The 13,392-nt window shown below is 33.3% G+C and overlaps 1 protein-coding gene across 3 annotated transcripts in view; it reads left to right on the forward strand.

Annotated features, from left to right (window-relative positions):
* The window catches only part of ATAD5 (ATPase family, AAA domain containing 5), a 35,408-nt gene that overhangs the window by 20,258 nt on the left and 1,758 nt on the right, over window positions 1-13,392 (forward strand). For 2 of the 3 annotated variants that reach the window (XM_010861461.1, XM_010861462.1), the window contains exons 11-21: window positions 348-444; window positions 2,036-2,115; window positions 2,335-2,477; window positions 2,569-2,719; window positions 4,331-4,507; window positions 5,230-5,363; window positions 5,948-6,041; window positions 7,009-7,073; window positions 9,978-10,122; window positions 11,750-11,931; window positions 12,433-13,298. In XM_010861461.1, the coding sequence (XP_010859763.1) occupies window positions 348-444; window positions 2,036-2,115; window positions 2,335-2,477; window positions 2,569-2,719; window positions 4,331-4,507; window positions 5,230-5,363; window positions 5,948-6,041; window positions 7,009-7,073; window positions 9,978-10,122; window positions 11,750-11,931; window positions 12,433-13,298 (2,134 nt within the window). Of the gene's footprint in view, window positions 1-347; window positions 445-2,035; window positions 2,116-2,334; window positions 2,478-2,568; window positions 2,720-4,330; window positions 4,508-5,229; window positions 5,364-5,947; window positions 6,042-7,008; window positions 7,074-9,977; window positions 10,159-11,749; window positions 11,932-12,432; window positions 13,299-13,392 lie in introns of all 3 variants that reach the window. The other variant, XM_010861460.1, reaches the window with a different exon arrangement.

Below are 13,392 nucleotides of genomic sequence, written 5' to 3' on the forward strand. Positions count from 1 at the left end.
GAAATGGCAACCCACTCCAGTATTCTTGCCTGGAGAATCCCATGGACAGAGAAGCCTGGTGGGCTACAGTCCACGGGGTCACAAAGAGTCCTGCACGACTGAGCGACCTTACTTACTTTAAATCTTATAGTCATAAGACGTTATGGTGGTTAGCTTTTAAGGGGAACAGTTTTGATGAGAAGAATTTTCAATGTAATGTTAGGTTTTTAAAATTGCCTTTTTTGGCAGTTTATAAATATAAACATTTCTACAAATACTTATTGTTACATGAAACAATAATGTAAATGTATAAGAATATATGTTTATGTCAAGGAACAAAATACTTCAATACATATTTTTTTCTCTAGATTCTGGAATTGAAGACATGCTTTGGACGGAAAAGTATCAACCTCAGAACTCCAGTGAACTCATAGGCAATGAACTAGCTATAAAAAAGTTACATAGGTTGGTAAAATTTATAAAGGAATTGAGAAATAGTTTATGAATCTAGTTTTACTATTTATTTATACTGAAATCTAGAAATTATGGGCTTCTCTGGTGGCTCAAGTGGTAAAGAATCTGCCTACAATGGAGGAGACTCGGGTTCGATCCCTGGGTCAGGAAGATCCCCTGGAGAAGGGAGTGGCTACCCACTCCAGTATTCTTCCCTGGAGAATCCATGGACAGAGGAGCCTGACAGGCTACTGTCCACGGGATCGCAAAGTGTCAGACACGAGTGAATGACTAACACAACGCTAGAAATTATAAAGTTATACATCACAAGGTAAAATCTTAAAAATTAAAAATCCAAAGTGAAAAGTAAATGTACCTCTTTTCTCCTGTTTCTATTCCTTACTATTAATGATGTCTTATAAAACCTTCCAGAAAAAAATTAATGCATATATTTGCTCTTCCTAACAGATAGGATCATATTACTACTAACTTAGGTCATAATCCTTGTCTTCAATTCCTACCTCCAAAGAGTTCTGGAAATTGAAAGTTTATTAACTTTATTATATACAAAATATTTATTATGACCTTCCCTGGTGGCTTAGAGGTAAAGAATCTGCCTGCAGTGCAGGAGATGCGGGTTTGATCCCTGGGTCGGGAAGATCCCCTGGAGAAGGAAAAGGCAAACCATCTAGTATTCTTGCCTGGGCAATCCCATGATTTCTGCCTTTTCCATGAACAAAGGAGCCTAGAGGGCTGCTGTCCATGGAGTCGAAAAGAGCTGGACACAACTTTAGCAACTAAACAATGACAAAAGTTCTTTATAGTCTTTATCGGTCCCAACCAGAAATATCCAGTGATTATAGATGTACTGCCACAGACCCACTAAAGATATTATGTGATATGTAGTATATGTTCCAAATTATATTTCTAATATCTGAGAAATCTTGAATTCTAAAACTCACCTTGCCCAAAGGACTTCATACAAGGAATTGGGAGCCATCATAATAAACACGTTAAGATTGGCGTTGTTCTAAGTACTTGATAGTTCTTAGCTCATTTGATCCTTAGAATGATCCTATGAGGGTAAATACTGTTCCTCAAGAAGAATGAGTCCTAGAGAGGTTGAGTTACTTGTACGAGGTCACACATCTAAAAAGTGGTGGAGCTCAATTTAAACTCATGCGGTCTAGCTCCAGATGAGAATTTAATCTTCCTACTCATAGCATTGTGATTAGACATCTTTCAAGTCATCGTCTGTTCCATTTCTGAGTTTCTCTGTACTGGTTTCTTATGTGACCATACCATAAGGTATCTTTTTCCCTACCGATGCACTTTTTTAAGTTTTTCCTTTTGGAGACTAATTTAAACAGTGTTGTAGTGAATATCCTTGCACATATAGTCTTGAGTATTTAGGCAAAATTACTTCATTTTAAAATATTCATGCCAGTTTAAAATTATTTTACTATATAGTTGATTCAAAAGCATCATGGAATTCTTAAAATGTAACAATATACCGTACCTTCCCCCAACAACCATTTTAACATATTGTCTAAAAACTACATTCTGTGACTTATTTTTATTAACATACATTTTCTTTTGATAGTTGGTTGAAAGACTGGAAAAGAAGAGCTGAATTGGAAGAAGGACAGAATTTGAAGGGAAAAAGAGACGAGAAACAGGAAGGTATTTTGAAGTTTTTTTTGCATTTTACTGAACATTTTTAGAATTAGATTAGCTAAACACTTTTGTGAGGCTTCTTATTTGATATGTTTGGTTTTCTCATTTTTGTACATTGAATTGCCAACATTTATCAGCAGGAAGTTGTGGGGTTTGGTCACCAGGTTTGGTGAGATAGAGCTGCTGCCCATCAATTGTTTTATGTGCGTTTGAATGATTTTTCAGATTCGTTGGATAACAGAGACTTCAAAGGCAGTTCAGATGACGAAGAAGAAAATCGCCTTTGCAATACCGTTCTTATAACAGGGCCAACAGGAGTGGGGAAGACTGCTGCGGTATATGCTTGTGCCCAGGAACTTGGATTTAAGGTTAGTAACAGCTCTAGTGGGTGGATACTAGTGTAATGAAATGAAAAGAAATATAAACCATTCTGCCCCTTTTCATGTATTCTTCTTCTAGATATTTGAAGTGAATGCCTCTTCTCAGCGCAGTGGTAGACAAATTCTGTCTCAGCTGAAGGAAGCTACTCAGTCTCATCAAGTAGACAAGCAAGGTGTCAACTCACAGAAACCCTGCTTTTTTAATAGCTACAATATCGGCAGGTCACCAAGTAAGTGAATTATTTTCTTCAAATCATAGCCTTTAAGAAATGAAAATTTAAGAAAAGAATTTTAATAATCAATATTTTGCCATATTTTATCTCTTCCTACTTATATATATGCCTTTCAAATATTTGTTGGATTTTATGTTTTAAAACAAATCTCATGACCATCACATAATTTTACTCATGTATATATATATACTTTAGCTCTAACTGATAAGGACTTTTTAAAAGCATAATTGCAATATCATAACCAGACTAACAAAGTTAACCACATACCTTAATTTGATCTGATACATAGTCTGATTTCAGTTTTCTGTTGTTTCAAATGGTTCATTCAAATCAGGATTCAAACAAAGTCCACACCTTAGATTAATGTTTAAGTGTCTTTTCATCTCTCTTAATAACTCCCTCACTTTTTCTCTTCATGTTATTTGTTTGTTGAAGAACATGGGACATTGGTCATAAAATGTCTCACATTCTGAATTTGGCTGACTATATCTACATGGTATCAATTAACACATTCCTCTTCCTTGTATTTCTTATAAACTGGCAGTTAGATCTGTGGGCTTGATTAGATTCATTTCCGTTTTGGTGCTGGTATACATTCACAGACGGGGCTGCGCTTCCTGTGGTGTCATAGCAAGAGATGCATAACAACTGGTTATACCACTTTTAGTGATACTAAGATAATTTTTATTTTAAGATTATACCTCTTCCCTTGTGATGTTAAAATGTCTGATTTCTATGACATGATAGTGATATCTATGGTAATTTTTTTCAAAGCTCAAAATTTCCTCTGTTTTTTCAAACACCTATGATACACAAGAAATATAAGATGTCTGAAGGTGAGGGTATAGAAAAAGAATAGGACACAGTCATGGATATGTGCACATATACTGGTGTGTAAAGAAGATTCTGCTCTGAGTCCGTGTGATAATCACTAGTGCATGTAAAGGCTGAATTGGGGTACTTAGAGAGGAGCAAAGGGCAAGCTCTGGGATAAATACCAGGCTGCTGTCAGGCTTCTGAAAGGTGGGCATCAGCCATTTGTTTTTAACTTTGTATCCATCTTTCATATCTAGAAAAACCTATCACTTGCTTGTAGTATCATTTACTGTGGGCTAAACCAAAGTTGGACTAGAAGACATGTAATGTGCTCAGTATACACCAGTATCAGTTTTCCTCCAGCCTTTAGCTGTGGCATGTGAACGCTTAGTTGCACCCTGTGGGATCTAGTTCCCTGACCTGGGATTGAACCCAGGCCCCCTGCATTGGGAGAGTGGAGTCTTAACCACTGGATGACCAGGGAAGTGCCCCTCTAGCTTCTTTTGACCTCTAGCAGATATAGACAGAGTGAATGGAGGGACTGTGAACATTATTTACTTCAAAAATGGAAAAGAGTATCTTTTCCAAATGATTGGCTTTATCTTCTCAACTGATAGGCTAACAATACAGTAATATTTGAGTGTAAAGAGTATTTGACTATAAGAATGAAAAAGAATTTTTATATCTTTTCTTTTTAACTGGTATGAGTAGAATTATACTGTGGATAACTCAATCTTGCCATCTGTTTAATTTTTAGAATATTTGTTTTTAAGTGTAGTTTGTTTTTGGCAGAAAAATTATGCTCCCCCAAGAAGGTTGTTACATCACCAAGAAAAATTCCTCCTCCATCACCACAAAGTAGTGGACCAAAGCGAACACTTCCACCCAGAACTTTGGCAAATTATTTTAAAGTGTCTTCTAAGCTAAAAAATAATGAACAAATAGGAGCATTTCTAGAAAATAATAAAGGTAAGACACTAAATTGATAAAGAACCCTGATACATAAAAACTGGATGATATTTCATGAGTTCCTATTGTTATTTATTAAACTTCTGAAGGTACTACTTGTAGCAGTCTTGATGCTTTGTTTCAGTTTTGATAGGGGATTTCAGTTTGAGCTTATTCTGTGGAAATAGGCAATGTTCAATCAGAAGTTGATTTGAAAGAAGATAGGGTACATATATACAATGAATATTATTCATCCCACTAAGAGAAGCAAAATAGGGTCATTTGTAGAGACCTGAATGAACCTGGAGTCTCATACAGAGTGAAGTAAGTTAGAAAAACAAATACACATTAACGCGTGTATGTGGCATCTAGAAAAATGGTACTGATGAACTACTTCCAAGGCAGGAAGAGGGAGACAGACGTAGAGAAGAAACATGTGAACACAGCAGGGGAAGGGGAGGGTGGGATGAACTGTGAGACTAGGAGTGACATTCGCACACTACCATGTGTGAAATAGACAGCTAGCGGGCAGCTGCTGTGCAGCACAGAAGCTCATCTTGGTGCTCTGTGATGACATAGAGTGGTGGGATAGAGGGTGGGGTGGGAGGGAGGTCCATGAGGGATGGGATATATGTATACGTATAGCTCGTTCATGTCACTGTACAGCAGAAACTAACACTACATTGTAAAGCAATTATATTCTAATAAAAAAGTTGACTTTATATAAAATATTTTATATGCAGGAATCAAAAATTCTTTTGAACAGAAACAGATCATTCAGACTAAATCTACAAACACAATGAATTCAAATGTCAAAGAGTTTGGGGCTGAGGAACCCAACAGGAAAAATGCAACATCCCTCATTCTTTTTGAGGAGGTAGGTTTACAGAGGTATACATTTGTGATATCTCCTGATAAAAGCTTATTCTAGAGGTTACTATATATTTTACTCTGACGATCTGTAAAACAGCCAAGAAAGTCAGGAATAATTGTGTCTATGACCCGGGTTTAATCCCTGAGTTGGGAAGATTCCCCTGAAGAAGAGAATGGCAATCCGCCTGGCAGGCTACAGTCCATGGGGTTGCAAAGAGTCAGGTATGACTGAGTGACTAACACTCACTCATTTCAAATTAAAGTGAATAAAACTGTCAACCATAGAAGAATTTTTCAGGAACATGATTCATGCAACTTGATTACTCTTTAGAGTTTGTAGAATTATACTGGCCCATACTTATCCAATTATATTAATAGGTGACTATTTCTTTGGTTTTAATGTTTGATAATTTATTTACTCTTTTAATAGTGTAAGACATTGTAAGCGTGGTGTGAAGTCACAGTGTTTACAAATTCATAAATTTTGTCTCTGACATATAATGTATCTACTGTGTATACATAACTGATATTCAAGTAAATGTATTGTTACTCAGTATGTCAGTATCCTAATAACCATTTTATTCTTAGGTTGATGTCATTTTTGAAGAAGATGCTGGATTTTTGAATGCAATCAAAACATTCATGGCAACCACGAAAAGACCTGTAATCCTTACAACAAGTGGTAGGTAACCAGTGATTTTACAATTAATTACTTTCGGTTAAAATATTTGGGAAAGCTTCTAATTTTGGTTAGATACGTTGCTTTAGAAGTCTGCTGGCGAATTAAATTGGTAGTTTTTTCCTAAAGAGGAGGCTTCTAGATCATTTTTATTAATCAACTAAGAATTATTCAAATTTGCAATTGATTTGCAGCCTTGAGTAATTATAAAATTTAATATATTAACTTGCAAATACCAATGACTTTAAAAAATGGGTACTACTTTGAATTACTGTGTTGGGGTGTTAGATATTTAGGATGTCAACAACAGCTTACACAGATAAAGAAATTTATGGACAAGCCAGTGAAGGGGTTTTGGGAAGGAAAAGATCTTTCTCTTTATCTCTTCCTCTTACCTATAATTAGGTCACCAAACCTCATTTACTGGTCAGAATTTTTTATGGAACCTAACCTTTCTCCAGTTCCTTAATATTAAATTTGGCCATTCCTTAGCCCTTGATAATGTTTCCGTATGGATTAATTGCATATTTTAGCTGAAGTCAGCCATCATCAGTCTCACAGAATTGGTCCCCTTTTCTTTATAATTAGAATTTTGTTTTTAATTTTAAAATTTCATGCAATATTTTTCATTCTGTATATTATTATATTTTCAATATTTGTTATTGCAGATATTCAGAATGTCTCTACTATGGATTTTTGTAGGAAAATGTGTTTGTGTTAGTCTCTACTTAGAAATTAATGGCCCATTTAATAGTTAATGATTGTACTCTAAAAATATCGTTAAAATCATATTAATTACAAGTGACTTGGTAGTTTAAAAGGTCAAGGTAGAAATTCAGTTCCTTAATGATTTATAATTTGTATGATGTTTTCATTACTGATGAAATATAGAATACTTTCATAGAAAACGTATGACTAGAGAAAGTACCTTAGTGGTTTTAATGTTTAAAAATATGTTTTTTCACTACAGATCCAACATTTAGTTTAATGTTTGATGGCTGCTTTGAAGAAATTAATTTTAATACTCCTTCACTGGTAAGCTTTGAATTTTGATGATCATAAATTATATATCATAATTATATAACAGGTAATTTATTATAATATTTATCTATATTTTGACTATTTAAGGGGTATGTTAACATTTTTGAGTTTTAGGAGACTTCTGATTTTTTTTTTTTAACTTAAAGTTTTTGTTTTTGTTTTTTTTCAAAATTCAAATATGCAAATTTTTACTAGACTCCAGTGTTCTTTAGTTCTTTTTCATAGTAACCAGTGCTTTTTTAAGGTGAAATTTACATACAGTTAAAATTGCACTTAAGTACAAGTTGAAAAATATGAACAGAGATAAACATCCATATAACCATTATCCAGATCAAAATCACCTCATTATCCAGATCAAAATCACCTCATTATCCAGATCAAAATCACCTCAAAAAGTTCCGTTGGGCCCTTTTTAGTCAGCACTCCCCTCTCCACCAGAGATAACCACTATTCTAATGTGTATTAACTCAGATTAGTTTTGTCTGTTATGAAACTTTATGCTTCAATTTTCAAATTCTTTGTGTTTGCATACATTATAAGCTCCTCGATACAATGCTCTGTTTTTTGCTTTAGCTGATCATATATACTTTAAAGAAATTAAGAAGGTAAAAAATCAAGTTTTTGTTTACCTGTGTAATTTCGTATATTCTTAATTTCTGTATGAAGATCTGAGTTTTTCCTTGGTTTTATTTCTCTTTAGCCTCAAGAACTTCATTAGCAATTCTTACAGAAGAAGTCTGCCGGCAGTGGATTATATTAGATGTCTTTCAGTTTTTCCATCATTACTTTAAACATGTCATTTCACTGTGTTTTGATCACCACTGTTTCTGTTATGTCCCAGCAGTTTGAACAGATTTTTAAAATTAATGTTTCTGCCCCATATGTAATGTGTCATTTTCTTCTAGATGCCTTCAAGATCCTCTCTTTAACTTTAGTTTTCAGCAGTTTTCTTGTGATGTTCCTAGGCATTATTTTTCTTCATATTTATCCTGCTTGTGATTCTTCATTATCTATTATCCTTGATTATATATCATTCTTCCAATTAGGGAACTTTGTAGTCTTATTTTCCCAAATTTATTTTATTTTCATTTTCTCTTTTTCCCTTCTGGGGATTTAATTACAAGAAGGTTGGACATTTACATTGACCCCCATGTCACTGAGATGTGCTGTTTCTTCCCCAAGCCACTCCCGCAATTTTTTTTTTCGGTGTATACTTCTGATTTGGTGATTTATATTGATTTATCTTCAAGTCTACTGACCTTTTTTTTCCTGCCATCTCAGTTTTTCCATGAGGTCCATCAACAGAAATCTTTATTCTAATATTACATTAATTTTTAGTTTTACAAGTTATTTTTACTTCCTTTTTATGTATTCTATTTTTCTGTTGAAATTTCCTATTGTTCATTGTAAGCATGTTTTCCTTAAGCATAGTTTTACTAGCTGTTTTAAAATTCTTTCTTGCTAATTCCAGCTTTGTCATCTTGTGATCAGTCTCTACTTGATTGTCTTGCCTCTGAAGTATTGGTTACTTTTCCTATTTTTTTGTCTAGTAATTTTAGATTTTTATCTTGTACTTTGTGAAAGATATATTGTACATTGTGAATGTATATATATATTCTGGATTCTTTTTTGTTCCTCTGAACAAGTATTCTGTTCAGAATACTTGCTTTATTTTTTTTAACTAAAATTTTTCAGAATTTTAGTTTTAGCGGTCTGCTTTAAGACAAGCTCACGCACATGAAGTTTAAGCATCAGCCAGTGATTTGGGTTCTGTATAGCTAGGATTTCCATTTGTCTACTTTCGTGGACCTCCCCCTCACTTTCTAGCTGCTGTGAGTTTTAGCTGCCACTGTTACAGCCTGCACTCAGTCAAGAATCAATTTTCAAAGGTGTGGTGGGGATTCACCCAAGGCCATTTCATTTGTCCAAGTGTTGATTTCCCTTTCATTTTCTTCTGCCTTTGGTTATTCTCTTGTTCATTCAGATAATTAGCTTTTTATATTTTCTTAAGTTGATTATAGAACTTATAGCTATTATTTATGGCAAGGTTTGTCTTATAGTAAGTACTCTTTTGTTATTGAAAGGAGAATTCCTGGTCTGTGGGAAGAAGTCCCAGATGTGTGCAAGAATAATACATATATATAGAATAAAGTCAAAGATACCATGGGGAAAAATGTTTTTAATTGTCTTGTTTATTATAATGTAAAAATGCTAGTAGTCTTGTAATATTTGTGAACTGTGAATATAATTTTATATGTTTTAGCTTTTCAAGGTAAAAAGCTTTCCATAAACAATAAGAAGAGAATTATATTGTTTTACAAAAAATATAGCAAATTAATTGTACAAAATAAAATTTAAAAGTAAACATTATACATTTACTACTAACAAATATGTATTTAAATTTTTTCTTTTATTTCTCATTTACATACATTTATTCTTTTATGTATGCATTGACATAATTTACTACGTCTGGTTTTCAAAAGTTATACAGTAAGTATTTTTCTTCCTGTATAGTATAGTATTCATATTTGTCATTTTAATGGCTGTAAATGTTCCATCAGGTTGTACCGTTGATCCTAAGGGATTGTCTTAAGGTTTAATAAGATTGCCTTTAGTATTCAGGTTGGAGAATGTCCCATAAAAAAAAAACAACAAGATACAGTCTTGCTGTCTCAGACTGTATACAGTTAATAAAAGCAGTATATACAGATGCTTTTAATTTGGTAACATATTTCCTTATATTTTTCAATCATTCTCAATAAGAATTAAGATGTTTTAAAATTTTAGTGAAATTTGGCTTTTTGTTAGAGTATTGATGTATTTCTGTTAACTCTGCAGTTGACCATGTTTCTTTCCTCTCTTTCTCCCTTTCTACCCCTCGCCTCCCCCTCACCCCAGCTAAATGTTGCCAGCTACCTACAGATGATCTGCTTGACTGAAAATTTCAGAACTGATGTAAAGGATTTTGTAACATTGCTAACTGCAAATACTTGTGATATCAGGAAAAGTATCCTTTACTTACAGTTCTGGATTAGAAGTGGAGGTGGGTTTGTAGAAGAAAGGCCATTATCTCTTTGTCGTAAGTTACCTTGTTAGAAAGGAAATTTCTGTTATGGGATTCTATATTAAAATATATGCTGTACCAAAATATTTGAAAAATTATAAAAATTTTAAGCATTGGGGTATCGTGTCAATATTAAAATAAACATATATACATCAACTTTGTTCCTGAAAGTTTGGTAAGCATTAAATGTGGGTATTTACAATTAAACTGAATCTGAAACAAATGGTTACTTGTACATTTATAAACATATGGTTTCTTAAAAATAAATAGAATTATATTATTTAGCAGCTTCCTTTTTTCACCTATTAAAAATGTTGGTGATTTTTCCATATATAAATTATTTTTAGATGGCTGTATTGTAATTTCCCTGTTAGCTTCTTTAATAGCCTATAATCCTGTCTTTCCTAAGAATTCTGTTATTTCAAAAATGCTTTATTTCTTATCAATCTTCAGTCATTGTTACCTAATTCAAGTCACAGACATTTTCTGAGGACTTACTCCATGCCAGGTCCTGTGTTTATATGAATAAGACATGGTTCTTTCCGTGAAGAAGTTCATAGTTTGTGGTTTCCATGCTCCATAGTCACAGTTCTATAGTTACAGATCTTGCTCTGGGAAATATACTAATGTTTAAATTTTAAAAAGGTGAAGTTCTGTTATATTAATCCCTTATCAGTTTTTCAATTAGTTCAGAATTTAATATGTTATTCAAGTATTTATTAATAATTCAATTTAAGCTGACAGTTTCACTATTTCTTAGAAGTAAATATGATAAATAAGATGTGAAGTGTCATATTATAAACAAAATAGTTAATAACTATCACCATATTACTGGATATAAAATGCAGTACCAAGAACTTTAACATTATTTATTTTCTTGAAGATCTTAAATGCATTTCATCCTGTCTTAAAAACACACATACATACACACAGATATACACTCAATGGAAATCAAACAGTAGAGAAATAAATAACATAAAAAGTAAAAGAGCTTCCCTGCTTCTTAAAGATAGCTACTGTTGGACCTTTATCTGTGCATATACAAATACTGCTGCCTACTTATTTAGCAGAATTACCAGCACTATGTATAGTTAAATACTTTGCTTTTCTTTTACTTGACAATTTTTTGTCAGTATATAGTTCCAGCCCTCTTTTTCTCAACTGCATGCTATTCTGTAATATAAAATGGATGTAACATAATTAACCATTACCTACTAGGCAACATTTAAGTCATTTTCAGTTTCTCAGTAATTATGCAGTGATTGTCTTTTTAATTTTTCCCAATTTAAAAGGTGAAAAATGAATATCTTAATCTCATGATCATTGGTGAAATTGTAAATCTTTTTATGAGTTTATTAGATATTTGTGTGTCCTTGCACTTTTTTCAGTTGGATTGTTTGTAAGCTCACCCCACATCCTACCCCCACTAAATTTATGTAGAAATAATGTTTGTATTGTTCTCTTTGTGAATTAGATACACAGATGGAGAATAACACAATAAGGATTAGGTAGAAAAAAATGCCAAAGGATCTTGGATGTTAAATAATCGCTTGTTACGGTCTGATAAAAATATGGATACTCAGTTTTTCTTTTACTAATTTTCTAGGAGCAAATAGCAGAAATGTACCACCTGTTTGTTCTGAAGATGACCCTGATTCCAAAAATAACCCTAAAAGTACAAAAAGGAATCCAACAGACCTTCCCAAATGTGACACTGGTTGTGCTGAGACCTTGTTCGGCCTTAAGAACATTTTTTCCCCATCTGAAGACTTATTTTCATTTTTGAAGGTATTTTCATTGTCTGGTTTGGAATATTTATGTTCTTTTTCATCTTCCCAACACTCACTTCTGTCTTTTGAATCTAAGGTTAATTGTAATTTACCAATAATTTTTATAGGCTTCAGATTGCTAATTTTAACACATTGTACCACTTTGACAAATGGTGCATAGGCATTGCTTTAAATATATATTATAGAATATAGAACTTAGAGATATTTCAGATTTAAAAAAGTTTCAGAATAGTAGTTTTTAAACAAATGAACTGCTAATTATTGAATTAGGGTGTATACTGACAATTAGAGAATTTAATTCTTCAATTTAACACTCCAAATTAATTTTTTAGACTCATAATACTGTTTTGATGTATTAAGGAAGTGTAAGTTAATGAAATTATGAAGGGTAGAGACTCATAACTTTGAAGATAGATAGGAATGACACTATTCATATGGGTAGAAAAATGTTCAGACTAGGTACTATTATAACATTTCTTCATTCACAATTGTTTTTCAGCACAAAATCAGAACAAAGGAAGAATGGCATAAGCTCATCCACCTTCTTACAGAATTCCAAATGCAGGATGTGGATTTCTTATATAGTAATCTTGAGTTCATTCTACCACTACCTGTTGATATCATTCCAGAAGCAGAAAACTCTTCTGTTTCATCAATAAATGTGAACACCAGTGCAGCAGCAGAAAACATGAGATGTCTTGCTGGGACACCTTTTGAAGGAGAGAAGCCTTTGAAAAAGCCACCAAAAAAGAAACATAAGAAAAAGATCGTGACTTTAGATGATAGTGACTTATTTGACAGTGAATTGGACATTTCTGATGAATGTATTCGTCTTTACTCTGCATCTTCGTCAAATTTAGAAGAAAGGAAAGCCAGAGATAAAGAAAGCAATCCACAGACAAAGAAACTAAACAAATGTCTAGAGTCAAACGTTGAATCTATTCCTCGTCCTCCTACAACACCAGCAGAAAAAAAGTGTTCTGTCCTTGTTTCTCACTGTTTAAATTCTCTCACTGAGTTCATGGACAACATGTCCTTCCTAGATGCCCTTCTGATGGATGTACGAGAACAAAGGGAGTTTGGTAAAGATGATTTTGGTTGGACAAATGGAAAGGTTAAAAGTGGACTTTGTGATGAGTTTAGTCTCGAGAGTAGTGATGGATGGACTTCTCAAAGATCTGGAGAAATAAAGGCGGCTGTAGAAGCTCTCAGCTTTACTGAATGTTCTTCTGCTATTTCAAAAGCACTGGAGAAGTCGCTGAATTCTTGCAAGAAATTAGGAAGAGATCCCACAAAAGAGCTTACTTTTTATATTTCTCAAAGACGCAACAATGTACGCTTCAGTCAGTCTGCAGCTAATTTAGAGTAAGTCTTCTGTTTACTATTTATTTTTCAATAATAAATGGTAAAAAAGGGGAAGTTATTGGTTTCTTTCTCTTACTAATTTTGAAATGCTGGG

Source organism: Bison bison, unplaced genomic scaffold, assembly GCF_000754665.1.
Source record: "Bison bison bison isolate TAMUID 2011002044 unplaced genomic scaffold, Bison_UMD1.0 scf7180017864472, whole genome shotgun sequence".
In the NCBI taxonomy this organism is placed as follows: domain Eukaryota; kingdom Metazoa; phylum Chordata; class Mammalia; order Artiodactyla; family Bovidae; genus Bison; species Bison bison.